The sequence below is a fragment of the Sitodiplosis mosellana genome, unplaced genomic scaffold, assembly GCF_009176505.1.
Source record: "Sitodiplosis mosellana isolate CC-2019 unplaced genomic scaffold, AAFC_SMos_1.0 Smas_scaffold_1, whole genome shotgun sequence".
Taxonomy (NCBI): domain Eukaryota; kingdom Metazoa; phylum Arthropoda; class Insecta; order Diptera; family Cecidomyiidae; genus Sitodiplosis; species Sitodiplosis mosellana.
The window spans coordinates 12,397,230-12,413,199 of record NW_022595244.1 but is presented as its reverse complement, the minus strand read 5'-3'; the positions used below and the strand labels follow the sequence as shown (position 1 = coordinate 12,413,199).

The 15,970-nt window shown below is 37.0% G+C and overlaps 1 protein-coding gene across 3 annotated transcripts in view; it reads left to right on the top strand.

Moving 5' to 3' along the window:
• The window catches only part of LOC129580553 (hemicentin-2), a 140,172-nt gene that overhangs the window by 110,975 nt on the left and 13,227 nt on the right, over positions 1 to 15,970 (top strand). For 2 of the 3 annotated variants that reach the window (XM_055471078.1, XM_055471080.1), the window contains exon 16: positions 5,005 to 5,146. In XM_055471078.1, coding sequence (XP_055327053.1) covers positions 5,005 to 5,146 — 142 coding nt within the window. Of the gene's footprint in view, positions 1 to 5,004; positions 5,192 to 15,970 lie in introns of those variants that run through there. The other variant, XM_055471081.1, reaches the window with a different exon arrangement.

Below are 15,970 nucleotides of genomic sequence, written 5' to 3'. Positions count from 1 at the left end.
AATCACTTCATACATCGGATAGCTCTTAGAAGGTTGTAACGCTATTGCGAATAGAACTGATACGTTTTGTATCTTGATCGACTGTGATGTCGTCGTCGTCGTCGTCGTCTGTATGTTCTTCATTACCATCAGCTATTACAGCAATATTCAAAAATGGAAAAAGACGAGAAAAATGTCATGCAGAACCAACAGCCAAAACTCTATTTAAAATTCTTATTCCTGTTCCTCGTGGAATGGCTTTTGGGGGAAGAAATTGTCGTAAGCGATTGTAAAGTTCCATGCAAGTCACTAACATTCGTTGAGACAGTGCACATTTACATTCGTTGCTATGTCGATTACATGAATATTCCAGAAAAGAAGTGTATACGTTTAAGTTGAGAAAAGGAAAAGGAAAATCACAATGTTCTAGCCCCAAGTGCACGCGTATGAAACACATGAGGAGGAAATGGCAATAGCAGCATATCGTCTGACTCTCTACTCGAATGTCTCATGTATGAATATTTCATAATTTTACTTGTAAAACAAACTCGATCGTTCAAAATATCAAAATCTCTGAAACTATCATCGCCCGGGTATGTTTAAAGGGATCCGACTCAAGTCTCGTGTCTAGTGTTCATGCTGCAAATGCAATATATGCAGCATTTGAGCTACTCGTGTTTTTTTTACTTCTTTCTTTTGTTGCCTAATTCAGATAAAACGCTCGTTTGGTGATGATAACAGAGCGATTTTTTTTTTCTACGACTGTTGTTGTGTACTTCGAAGCGAATTGAATGTCGATGAGTAGACGGGTGTAGATAAAATATTACTTGCCAGCTTTGCTTCTTCAAGTCTGACCCCGTTTTTTTTTGTTGTTCGGCGAATATTTTTGCATTACATAACATCGGTCTCTCTGGATTCGGAGGGAATTATTTTGAGCACATTTTTATGTGACATTATGTTTTGCATCAAGTTATCTCATTCGCCGCAGAAAGTGGTCTACATTCTTCTTGCTCCATAGCTCTCACACACAACCACATGGCAAATATATTCATTTTCGAAAATTGCATCATATTCACATACGGTCACATACACAAATGCCACAGACTCACTTCTTCAGCGGCAACCAAAGAGTTTTGTGGCTCTTTTGACCCTGCCGACATAGAGAGTCGAGCACTGAAATATAAAAACAATATATACAAAAACCACTCCAGAAAAATATACTCAACAACAACAGAAGCAGTAGCAACGATATCATTGGCAGTAGCAGCAAATTCACTCTTTATGAAAATTAAATTTATTTTGGGGAGTGTTTTCCGGGTGCAATTCCATTTCGTTTTTTTTTTTAATTTATCGCATTCGCTCTTGGCAAATATGAAAATGTACATCGTTCGTACGATGTGAAATTGATTTAATCAGTTTAATAGAAGTTATAAAAATGGCAAAAATGTTTCATTCGACCCGAAATTGTTTGGTGAAGAGCATTCCCACAGCGCACAACCGCCTTGTCTCTCATTCAAAACTAGCAATTTCTCTCTTGCAACACACAACACATGATGCATATTATGTAGAAAACATTTTTGAAAGTCTCCATTCAATTAGAAAGCGCTTCCCCCACATTGGTTGCAACTCGGCAAATTATTTTTCATGTCATAACACAGCTTTTCTTTTCATTACTCTAAAACTGTCTGAGAAGCGAACGCATCCTTAAATGCATTCACAATGAAGTGAAAACTATGTGTGCAATCGTTGAATGCATCCGGCCTGTGACACGATATACTCTCGGCTTCTTTGCATGTTACAAGTAATGGATTATTTGATGACTCCGGTGTGCATTGTTGCATCAGAAAAGAGGGCTGACGGAATAAGAAGAAGAAGAAGAAAAAAACGCCAGTGCCGATGAATAGAGTATTCAAGTAATATGACAAAATGGCTGAATGTTAGCAAGTGAAACTTATGCTGGCAATATGCACTGGGTCAATAGTAATACAATGAAAACGCTTTGCCATTGATTTATGCGGTTGAGCAAGCAGCTACAACTTCATTATAGCAAATGTGTACAGTCTATTTAGGCCATGCACAATGACTTGCATTTATTGAGATTCTCTTTTAAGTTGAATATTCTATGCGAAAGACTGAAATCAAATCATTCAATTTCTTTTGTGTGCAATCCAATGGCTTTGATAGCAGAATTTACTTTGAGGCAAATCTCAACCAATGCATCAGAAGCGACTTCTTAAACTGGAAGCAGAGCTCCATTTTTTTTTTATTATTAACTATAATATTTTTATGATCAACTACAAACCAATTTACCTCCTCATTTATTCACTTCACAGATGGGCGTTGGCATTTAATTTGTAATAGTTTGATTTCATATCGCTCATTTCAGTGTGCGCCTTTTTTTTCTTCATTGCAAAGCGTCAAACGTTGTGCACATAAAATGCGCCAAATACATACGACCGCTCTGTCGGGAGAGTATCACGCAGGTTTTTCACTCGTTTCGCTTGATGCTGTTCTCGATAAAATGTCTCATTCATGTAGTGATTCATTTGAAAAGCCATAAAAAGTCGTTTTATACCACTTTTTCGATAAAGCGAATGCAATTTATTTTTTATTTACATTGAAACAGTTTATAAGAACACACACACAAAAAGAGAATATATATGGTCCAGCGTCTAAGGACGAGATGTCGCAATCAATTTCCCATTGTGCTTCGCATTTGAACCGCTACAAGAGAACCAAATCGGAAAATCTGATTCGTTCTCGAACGAACGGGACAAAAAAATATGAACGAACACGAAAAAGAAGCAACAAAGATCGTAAGCGCAAAACTTGGCGAAAAAAAAATTGTCGAATGAACCAAAGTGAAATCTAATGCCGTACGCTATTATTCACGTGCGATTTCCATCCAAGATTGTTCGATTCCATAAATTCCAAACAAATTGTTTGTGATTTTAGAAATATGTGTGTTTGTGTGTGCGGGCGGTTTTTTCTCCTTCTCTCTCTCTCTATCTCTTTCACTCGGTGTTTCACATCTCAAGTTACTTTTTCTTGTCGCTGGATTTAACAGTGCATTGACGAAGGCAAAAAAAAACGTAAAGAGTAAGCACAACGTAATCGAGATCGATTTATTCCACATGGTGCGGTCAAACATCCAACGTGATGTCAATAAATTGCCAGGAATTTTTCTATTTTCTTGTTGGCCGGTTTTATTTTGCTTCATTTTTGTTTTTCATTCGCTTGTCGAGAGTGCAATAAAGTGCTTGAAAACGAGTTGAACAACAAGTCTGAAGGACGAACAACTTGAAAAAGCGTAGTTCATCTCATTTTTATTTCCAAAAGGATTGGCAATCATTGCCTTTGTAATAAGTAAATAATTTATTAGTGAGTTTTTGTAGCAGGTTTTTTTTTCATCGGAATTTTATCGTTTGATTTCAAAATGTTGCTTTTTTTCGCTGTGTTCAAAAGATGTTTCAATTTACGTCTGATTGTCACATATAAGGATCCTATACTCGGTGCGTCTATCGTTTGATTTTTTTTCCCTCCAAACTTTGTGTCGTTTGATGACATTGCTTTTGTTGTTGCTCATAAACGAACTGTTGCCGAGGAACGACATAAATACAATTCGTTGAATAGGTGTTTCTTGTGTCGTTTTGTTTACATTGTTTGGTGGATGTTACTGTTTTGTGCGAGTGAGTGAGTATTTATGTGGTGAATTTTGTTCACCGTCACGTGCTCTATATTTGATACTTTACATCATACGCGAATACGCAAACGAGCAATGCATCAAGCAATCAACATTATCAAGTACTTTGGAAACAATGGCAACGAAAATTGCTCGGGAAATAAAATCAATACGGTAACGAGAAGAGATTTACTTCAAAAATTCACGTACGCCACTTCAACTCGTTGCTGGTGATGTGTGTGTGTGTGTGTTTCTTATTTCGCGTGCGTCGTCTCATTTGGTATGAGCATAAGAACACGATTGTATGAGCACCTGCCGTTTACGTTGAACGACACTAGTGAATGGAGCGTCATTTTTCCACCACGTTCAGCTCCTGTTAAGCGCTCGCCTTTTTTCTCCATTGTTCAGAGATGAACGATGAAACAAAGTGCATTTATACATGAATGAAAGAAAACAATGTGCATTTCCTGAACGAAACACGTTCCCATTCACCAATAACTGTAACGAGCCATCTCTGCATTTTGATTTACATTTATGTGCCAGAATCACACTTTGTTGCAACGCGCGCGTGTGTGTGTGTGTGTGCTGCGACTCTCACTATTATTACTGAACAATGGAATGAGGGAATTACTTTCCATTATCACAACCGTCATTATTTTTATATTACAAGGTTTTATGCACAAAACATGTGAAATGCATTGGATTTTTTCTTGCGCATCGGTATCGCATCGGTATCGCATCGAAACCAAAGGAGAGAGAGAAAAAGGGAATCTATAGTACAATGTACAATGTTTCGATATATGTACTAGGTGCTCAAGTGCCAATCACCAACGAAATTGAGGAAATCAATGGAAGGCGTACGACAATCGTGTACATTACTATGTAGTGAAATTTCCCTTCTGAAAAATGCCACTGAAGGAATTCTTAATGCTTCCTCTTATCACATCACGAAATGCTTCGCGTTTCAAAGCCAACGAAATTTCATTTCGATTTCGTTTGCGACTTTATCCAAATCTCTAATGCGCTTTCAATAATTTCCTCTTTCGTTCGTGTACGAGCGATTTGGCAATGATGAACTTGGATGAGTAAATTGAAGTGTCAGAAAGCAGCAGCCGAATCACGTGTGTGTGTGTGTGTGTGTGTGTGTATGCAATGGCATCGTTGAATATTCCGTTTTTCGTACGGCAGCAGAACTAGAAAACTATTTTACATATGAATTGAAATCGATTTGTTCCACAAAGAAACCTTACAATATGCTTTGAATCTTTTCAATTTAAGAATCTGTAGGAATAAGGTGCGAAAAAAAAATTAACGATTTTATTCGTTTTTTTTTCTATTTCCAGTGAAAAGGCTGACTTGAAATCACGTTCGGATAGCATTGGCATTGGCGTTGGACCGCCACATTTAGACTCGATATATACGACACCGTCTGGATTCCACCATCATGCCCATCATCATTCGCAGGGCTCACCAGAAGCAATGAAGGTACGAATGGCTGCAATGGTTTTACAGCCACCAACACGTGTCTAGCAGACACTAAATTATGAGACTCATCACGATAAAGAACCAAATCAAGAGCACGATCAACTCCTTACTCCCACTTCAACTTCCAAATTGCACCAACCGTCTGCCACTAATAATAATAATAATAATGATAATAATAACCAATTGAATGTTTGCAACAGAGAATTCGATGAGATTATGAATGGTGGCGATGAGCACCTAACTAGGGACAGTAGCCAAAGTAGTTGTAGCAATAATGAGAAAGTAGCAAATACCATCGATGCGGATGAGTCTCATAAATTGCTAATGCAATTGGACGACGATGAACAAATGAACGATGATAATATAAATAAGAGTACTAGTCGTAATCAAGCGAATCGCAAAAGTGGTCATAATGATATTATTGAATTCGATTTAACAAACGCATTAGTTTCGCCGACAAATCCATTCCGTTTGGATTTCATTCAGTTTGAACGGTGTCGGTCAATGAATGCAAGCGCTGGCGAAACGATGCGCACAAAACCGAATAACAACAAAAACAATAACAGCAACAGGAACAGCGGCGAACAACACGATAGCATCAATCGAAATGTTAGAATGAAAATTAGCGAAATAGTTGATTTGGCCGATGGCAAAAATCGATACAATGATATTAAATATCAACGAAACTCAAAATCATTAGGCTATTTATTGTTATGTAAACGAATCGAATGCAATTGTAGCTCTAGCTCTAGTTGTAACTGTCTAATGCGAGTAAATTCATTAGGCTTGCGTAGAACAAAATCCAGTACGGGTATAAACCATTGCAAGTGGAGCAATGAAATCGATGACAAAACAAATGCAGACGAGACTCTTGCGAATTCCAATGTAATGACAAACAAATCGAAGGATAATTCAATGACCGCAAATAATAGTAAAATTATAAAAGCAGGCGGCACAAACAAAGGCATTTTATCGCGACATTTGACAAATGCCACCAAACGAAATCATTTCAAAAACGAATTTCGCCAACAGACTTCATTATGTCTGCCATCGCCACAACAAAAACCATTCCATTCACAACACACGACAATAGCCGCAGAGACCAAAACCGTGGAATTGGTTAATTGTAACAGTGAAATAAATGCTAAACATCATCCATTGAACGATGGAGCAAATGATACGAAAGTAAACAACAATAACCTTCAAGCGAATGCACACAAAACCAATGCAAACAGTGCGTCTAATGACCACCGAAATCATACAAATTCGTCGATTGTCAATAATGACGCAGACATATTTTCACTTAATTCGAAGGCGTGTATTGACAAAACAATCGATGGTTGCGAGTCGGTCGAGCATGGTGATGGTGGGCAATCGATGACGAGGCCAACGCGTCAATTATTTATGAACGAAAATTGGAAATCAAATGACAACGAACAACAAAATCGATCGATAATTGAAAAATGGTCGAGCCCAACGATTGAACATGATTTAGTGGTGAATGCATTAAGAGCATCGAGCAGCACCAATCCATTTTTGGAACAGGGAATCAATGTAGCAGAAAGCCGCGTTAGCAAAAATTCAAATGGCAAAGGAGCCAACTACGACGCTAACAGCGGCGTCGGCGGCGATGAAACGAAAAGGTGTGAGACGGCACAGCGAAATGGCAAAATTCATGCATCTAATGATGTGGAAGAAACAATTTCGAATCAATTTATTACTAATGATGACACAATTTCAGCGAATGCGACATGTAAATCGAATCAGTTGAGCACATCGGGCGATAATGAACGGAATATTGGTGAAAATGGTAAACGAGATTTATATTATAGTGAATCGTGTTCGATGCGAACGAAGCATCGACAAAAACACGATCGAATGACGGATAATTTATTGGAGTACGAGAATGAGAATGACGACAGTAATCAATGGGATGCTGGTTCAAATCGTAGTGCAACGCTAATGAAATACGGAAACAAAAAGCGTGGTCGACGCAAAGACGTGAACAAAGATGGTGTGCGGAAGCACAATCACAGCATCGACAATTTATCATTGATTGACGGAACCGGTCATCATCAAATGCGTTACATTGAACCGAGTAAATTGGGACGGAACCAGGCATATCACTATGATAAAAACCTAAAATGCCAGCCAACTGCGGGAGACAATAGTTCGCAAAAAAATCTTAATTACTTCAATGAATTGGATCAGCAGCCGATTAACGATGATAAGCAAGATCATCGACAACCGCATTCCTATTCAAATTACAAGAAAAACCAGCACCAGCACCATCACCACCACCAGCAACAGCAGCAGCAGCAGCACATCATGAGTGCTATAAGTGACATACCAACGTGTCCATTCCAACGACAGGACTATACAAAACCAGACAATGAACACCAAACCGATGCCAGTCACACATACAAGAAATCGAAAAAGGATTTGCTACTGAGTTTTGCATTGCAAAAGGGGAAATACTTGAGCAACACCATCAGTCGAAGTGGTGTGAGTGATCGGGCAAGCGATTGCAATGGTATTCGAAAGACAGGCAATTACATGAAAACCGTAAACATATCAAATAACAGTATTCCAGGCGCCGCAAGAACACTAACGAATGCCACAACAATAACTCATGTTTCTGGTAAAGGCTCCCACTTGAAGAAGCCAAATGTTGTCTATGCAAATCGATTGGTTGCACCAACGAATACCAAGCAACATTCATTCCATTTCCGGCACAAAGACGACAAAACGTATTTTGACAAAACGAAGAAGAGCCTCCTGAAAATTGGACAGAAATGTGGCTTGAAATTGAATAACAGTTTGAGTGGTGGCATTTCAACGAAGAAATATGAAACGTCTTCGTTACGAGAACCACTCACCGCATTGGATCGAGATGGTCATCGCCACACAGTTCGACCAGTCATCGTTGAAAAGGTTCCGTACAAGAGTTATCGTTCGGAAATGGATTTAACCAAGAATTTACATTATCTCGATGCATTTCTCAATGAGAATTTCGACAAATTGTCAAAACCAAAAGAAGGCAGCCATTCAATAGGCAAGTGTTCGATGGCAATGTCATCTTCACGAGAACGAAAAAGTCTGAATGCGATGACATTCAATGATTTCCATAAACGAGGCCATCACCGAACGCAATCATTTTCCGAAATGTCTGAATTTGATGGCGTTGATGACTCTTATCCGATGCACCGAAATGCAGCTGCTAATGCTGCAGCAGCCGGTGCTCGACGCACCAGCGAAATCGTAACAATGGGAAATTCATTAGAAAATAATTACACAACCACGGACACTATGTCATCGGCATGGGCTAAACGAGAGTTTTTGGTAAGTAGTGCAAATAATAGTGTTGGATATCGGACACCGAGCATCAACGACAACTTGAACTCAATAGGTCAACATCATCAAAGCAACCAATACGTCATTAGCAGCAGTACGAGTGAATCTTTTTCATATAAACAACCTTCGTTGCCGAATCAATCGCCGAATCCGCAGTCGGCTATTGCCGCTGTAAGCAATCAAAAATTTACATTTACAAAAGAGTTGCAGGCTACGAACCATGCAAATGTGAGCGCATTGTCCAGTTGCGAACGAAGCGCAAAGAGTCAAACCACTTCAAGTTCGTTGAGTAGCAGTGACTATGCGTCTGTTTATAGTCCGGGTAGTGAACAGCACTATCAGACGCAGACGAAGCTCAATAATGAGTTGTCGTTGAAACAAAAACGCTATCCACCAATTAGTAGTAGTGTTCAGTACCAGAAACGGAATAGTTTCACTGGAGCCGATTTGATTTGCGATGATCGGCTGACAGCTGCCAACTACTTAAGCGAAACGAGGCCATTGAATTGCATCGATGGTCTAGCGGCAGATAGTATTGCAACTGAAAGTGATAGCGATGATGATGATGATGACGAAGACGATGATGAGGATGGGGATGAAGAGGATGACGATGACGAAGAGAATGTTGCAAATAATTCCAACGATTTCAACGAGTGTACCAATTACACTCGCAATACATCCCATCCCGATAAACTGCAGCTACTTGAGAAGAGTTTGTATCAATATGAAAATAAATTGCCGTATCACGAAGACTATTTGCAACACTACTACAGTAAAAGTGGATCGAAACAGGCGTCCACATCGAGTGCTTCGATACAAAGCCAAGTACAATTCGCATCGCTGGCATCGTCATACCCGTATTCGCAAGAGTCTCATCTGAATTATGCACAATCGACATCAAACTTACCGAGTGGCAGTACACATCCGTACTATGCACAAGAAGTAACAATTCGCAAACAACCAAATTATCCACAAAATCGAGTCGTTATCACCAAACAAAAGAATAACCATTCGAATTCAAGTGACGTCGTACTCGAATACGAATGCTAAAAGTCAAGAATTTTTTCTATTTCGTTCTTTCTTTTATGGGCATTGAATGTTGTACATAATAATCAATTTCGTTTAACTTGTAAGCCCAACACATCCCATCAGAAAGGAAACGAAACAAACGAGAAAAAAAATGATATCGAAATCAAAACAAACATCTGACAATAATTACATTACATAAACGAATTCATAATCATAATTCTTTAGCATTTTAACTTATTATACTAATGGCAACTTAATCTTAGTCACAAGAAAAGGAGATACATTTTAAAAGAAGAAATATTTTTTAGAGGACATGACACAATTATTTAAATTTAATGGAGAAGCAAAGAAATATGTGTAACATATTCAATTGAAGTGGCGAGTTGTAAATTTTTGAAGCGATAAGAAATTTGTTCGCTTGTAAACTATATAAATACATATATATATATATCAGTTTGATTTAAAAACGGAAAATATAGATAAAAAAGAAGGAAATTCTACGGATAATTTTGAGCTTCCATGTCAAAAAATCATGAGACATTGATTTTAATTTTCAACGAAACAAATAGAAATCAAATATAATTGTAGCGTTTATATCATCGAGCTGAAGGATTTTTATTCTAAATGTTTATTTCAAGATGCCACCTCAAGAATCTTGAGTCAAGAGCATCATTTTGGCCAGAGATCATGATTTGGATTTTGTAGCTTAGCTCGCGAATTATCAGTAATTCGATTCAATTTATTCAAGTACAGACAGGACAATACAAGAAACGATTGTTAAATGAATTTAATAGAAGTTATGTAACGGAATTAAAACCAAAATGTATAAATAAAACATATTATCTCAACTAGCTCCTTCCCACTTCAGCAATGTAAGCAAGTAACTACGATAAATGAATGTAAAATGTGTTTATTTTATTTTTGTGTGTGTAATTGCAATTTCACTTGTTAGATTCGCTTAATGTGTTATTTTTATGAAACAGCCACAAAACAGACAATGAATTCAATAAAGAATACTCTTTTGTTATGCATTGAAGAGAAAGAAAATGCTAAGAATTGGAGAAAAAAACGGCAAATTGAAATACAGGACACGAATGAAACAAAGGAAATAGCGCGCTCTTTTGAACATCAAAACACAACGTTACATATCATTTCTGTGAAGTGTGTGTGAATGATTTGACAGAGAACAAAAAATGCAATAAATGAAAGCCACAGAGCAAAAAGTATGAAATCAGTGTAGACGAATAGTAAGGGAAATGCGCCAATAAAAATTCTTTGAGTAGTTGAAATGGAAAAAAAATCCATACACACACCATCACACACTCTACCGACATTGTTGTGCTGTAAATGGCAATAAACAGCAGTGTTATTATCGCCATTTGGCCACACACAACAACAGGCCGGTTTTTGTTGAGATTTTTTTCTTCTACAGCATGCGAATGCACAACTAGATAATATTTCGTAGGCGCATACACAAACACAACTCACACATGTTTCGTAGGAAAATTTCATTATGACCACTTTCTACGGAGAAAAACAGATAGAAAAAAAAACAACAACAAAGAAACAATTTTGCGAAAAAACGACACAAATTGCGACGACCGAAAGAAAAACCATCAAAAGGAATTATTACAAACAATTTTTTTTGTCTGCGCTTTTATTTTCCGGGTAAAAGAAGTATATATATATAGTGATATAAGTCAGCGAGAATTTTTTCCCGACCGAACATCTATTCACTGCACACATATCCAATTTAATTGCACAAACTCCTTCTAGAAGAACGTGTGTACTTTTTGCTGCCATTCGCACACTCACATACACAAACAAAGACAAACAGACACACACACACATCTATATACCATGTTCACGTACATACATTTCCGCTAGCAATTATATGTAACCGCGATATTTCCTTTTTTTGGCACCAACTGGTGTAAGCGTACTTCTTTTTTTTTCTCTCTCTCAATTCGCGTGGTTTCACATAATTTTCATGCCATACTCTTACAAAGTGAAATCACATTCGAAAAGAGTGGTTCGACTTCGTTATACAAGTTTTTTCTTCTGTTTTTTCGGTTTCATTACAACGAGAATCGTGAAAAAGCGATTTTTCTCTTTGATTGTGCAAATTGAAATGGAACGCGACTACTACTAGCTGTGCAATTTTTTTTTTTCGTTTCGCGTGCAAAAATGCAAAGGAAATGCTCGGGAAAAATTTTCTCACACTCGTTCACATTGTTGCAATAACAAACGATTTTCGACCACAGATAAAGCATAAAAATTAACCGAAATTACACAACACCCGAACCGATTACGGCAAATTAATTACAATAATTTATAATCGTTTGAGACCACATGCATTTTATCTTTTTTTTTGTGGTCATTGTGTGTGTGTTGTTTTTTTTGAATACTTCTTTTTGGAGAAATTCAATTTTTTTTGATGTTCAATGTTTTCGCTCCGCACATTTTTCATCTGTTTGTATCACCATCGTGTAACAATTGCATTTTGTGCGTCAATCTCTCTCTATGTGTGTGAATTTCTTTAAATCTAACCTTTATCTAACAATATTACTATCATAGCTTTTGGATTTAACTGACTCCGTGGAATGATGAAAACATTGCATCGAAAACCGTTTTGATGGCTCAAACCGAAAGAAAACTACGAAACTAGGACTTTTTTTAAATCAAAAAACTCAAATAGATGTCAATTTTAATACAACGATAAAATATATAGACCATTTTTTTTGCAGTCGAATTTTTATAGATTCAGATATAGAAATATTTTCATTGCCTAGACATAGTCAATTAAAATACCACTCTCTTATTTTCATTTAAACGTCGTTTGATGTTTTGTTTGGCGCATATTGACAACAATTATCACACCATAATTTTGTATCCATCAGTTTGGCTTTTTTTTATTTAACTTGCTGCACGAGTGTGTGTCATTTCACCAGTATCATTTGATCAATTCTGAATCATTTGCCAGATATTTTGTGTGCCATAGCTGTGCTTTTGTGTGCGTGTGTTTTGATTTTAATTGGTTTTCCGTTTTTAGATTGAAATGAATCTGATTTTTGTTTCTTCATGTGTTGCACTGATTTTGTTTTTCCAATTAAAAAAAAGAGCGCGTATTTCATTTTTGTTTGACGTATTTTATCATTTCATTTGCGTTTTTTTTTATTTGTGTGTTTATTCTATTGATTTTGGTATGATAAGCTTCGCAATTTTATGCTTCCTCCCCACCCTTTTTTGAATGGTAAGTTCTTTATTTTCGTTCGATTAAATCATTATTTGTAGAGAACACCAGCTTTTTATGCTTTTATGTATTCACATTGTCATGTCAGTGCCATATTTCAGTATAGACAAGACATGTATTTATCTCAGCGGCTGACAAAAAAAAGCTTTACGTTGAACATTCACCATTTCATTGGGTACGAATATTTTAATACATAGACAAAAAAGAACCGGTTTTAATGAAGACATTATTTTGGAGGCTTTAAACGAAATATAGCAAAACAAACTTGAATTATGTGTATTTCAGATCAACAAGCGAACTTTTTTTTTGCTTCATGTCGATGTTCGAATAATGACGTATTCATGTGCAGTCCGAAAATAAAATGCTCTCAATTGTTTTATCATTAAATGTTATCCGTTATAATTAAGCCGCAGATGGTGTTTGTTTTTGCATCGTTACGTCACATACGAACGATTTATATTCACTTTCACAAATTTTATTGCGGGATTTGGATCGCTTTTGAAATTTATGATTGGAGAATGGAGTGAGAGCAAACGCTGTACATCCATTAAATACAGCCAGCCTTTTTTTCTGTCCATGTGAAAATAACATTTAAAATAGAGAACATTTCGCAAAATATCGCTTTGCTTTTTAATGCTCATCGTTTTAAAATATACAACAGCAACGAGAAAAAAAAACATATGCATTTTATAGTGGCGTTTCCATTTATATCAAAATTTCGATTTTGAACTATAGATCGATATCTATTTGTGCTAAATCTATGTATGTATATATGGATGTATAAATCCAAATCATATACGACACAGAAAATGGTGTTGACATTCTCTTTTGTCCAGAGCTGTCCAGAAGACGAAAGTTCTGAAAATCATGTCATTGTTTCTTCCTGTGAAATGGCGAACCGTTTTATTTTGTGAGATTTTAATCGAAAATGTTGATTTCGTATCAATTTCAACATATCCACTAGTGTCGGATTCCGTCAACGCTCTATTTTATATCAGTAACATCAAACTGACAACGTTCAAATTCGAAAATAGTTTAATCGATTCGCCGTCGGCCTCAAAGCAACTAATATGGAAATTTATTCATCATTCATCGGCAAAAAAAAACAGTGTGGATCCCCTCAAAACACGTCATTTAAATAACTATTCAAAACGATCGAAAATACACAAATCATCACTGCGGCTACATGAATAATACATTTTACCAAGTGACAACATCATAATCCAATCAACAAACAAATTATCACACAACATGAATTCAAATAAATCAATCGAGAATAAAACCGATCGAAAAACGAAGAATGCACATGAAAAGTGACGCCAATGAAATGCCCGAAAACGAAATACACCCGTGAAAATAGATGACATTTTTGGGATGCAGGAGCATATTTTGTTGTATTGTTGACTGCACTACTACTGTTTGCTGCACATACTCTTATTATTTCGTGTATTTACTACTGTGTCCAAAAAGTAAGGTGACATTGCATTTAAAATTTAGCGCGCTGGGGAATTTGAAAAAATCCTTTTATTTTTAGGTTGGTAGGACTGTCTTTGACATCCCTGCCAAATTACACGTCAAAATATTCATTAGTGTTTGAGATACGCTTCGTTTTGTGGACTGCTAAAAGTGAATTTCTCGTTTTTTGCGATGTCAAAATTTGTTGATCAAAGAATTTGCATTAAATTTTGTTTGCGGAATCAATTTTCTGCTGCGGATTCGTTGAGGATGGTGCAGAAAGCCTTTGGTGATGAGGCTATGTCGAAAAAAAATGTTTACAAGTGGTATAGTGAGTTCCAAGCAGGCCGTGAATGTGTCGAAGACGAAGAGCGTGCTGGGCGACCATCAACCTCAACCGACGAAGCTCACGTCCAAAAAATTAAAGATTTGGTGTTGGAAAACCGTCGATTAACGATTAGAGACCTTGCTGATGATATTGGCATATCGAAAGGCTCAGTCAATACCATTTTGAAGGATGTTTTGGGCCTCAAACACGTCAAATCTCGACTGGTACCGAAATCATTGAATTTTTTGGAAAAAAGGTGTCGAGTTGACGTGTGTGAAACAATGCTTTCTGACTACATTGACAAGACGAAATGCATGATCACTGGAGACGAGACTTGGATCTATGCTTACGACCCGGAAACAACCGACCAATCGAGCGAATATCGTGCCAAAGGTGAGCCGAGACCAAAAAAACCGCGCCAAAGTCGCTCAAAAATCAAGGTCATGTTGACTGTTTTCTTCGATTATCGGGGTGTTGTGCATTATGAGTTCCTTCCCCCGGGTCAAACAGTCAACAAGGAATATTATTTGAGTGTTATGCGTCGTTTGCGTAACGCTATCCGCCAAAAGAAGCCGGAATTGTGGAAAGACAACTCTTGGTTTTTGCACCATGATAATGCATCGTCTCACAATGAGATCATTCTTCGTGAACATTTCGCCAAAAACTCGACTCATATCGTTCCACAACCACCGTATTCACCTGATTTGGCACCGTGCGACTTCTGGCTGTTCAACAAGCTCAAAAAACCGCTCCGGGGACACCGTTTTGAGACGATAGAGCAGATTGAAGCCGCAGCGAAGACGGAGCTGAGGGCCATCCCTGAAGTCGACTTTTTCAACTGTTTCGAAGATTGGAAAATCCGTTGGCATAAGTGCATTGTATCGGGAGGGGATTACTTTGAAGGCGATGAAATTGATTTGGAAGAATAAATAAAGAATTTTCAAAATAAATGCAATGTCACCTTACTTTTTGGACACAGTAGTATTTCAATTCCTTACTTTTATTAACCATACCAAAAACCGAAGAAAAAAACAATTACTAATATCTGTGTTTCGTTTTCTCTTTCTCATGCGAAGCAAATAATTTCTAGTTTAAATGGTAAACAGTTGAAAATGAACATGTTTTTATTATCAATTCCCATCGGAAAGTGATAGCGCACGAACAAAAAAAAAAAAAAACCACCACCGCCTGACCTATTCACCAGAAAACTTAATTAAAATCCCGTATAAAAAGGATATCACAATACCATAAGGACGTATACCGAACCAAAAAAAAAAAAAACAGTAGTTGAAATGAATGGATTTTTTGTTTTTTCGTTTTTCTCTCGCTCTCAATTTTCGTCTTTGTTTATGATGGATAATGCATTAATAACAATTTTTTTTCACATTTTCATAATTGCTCACCA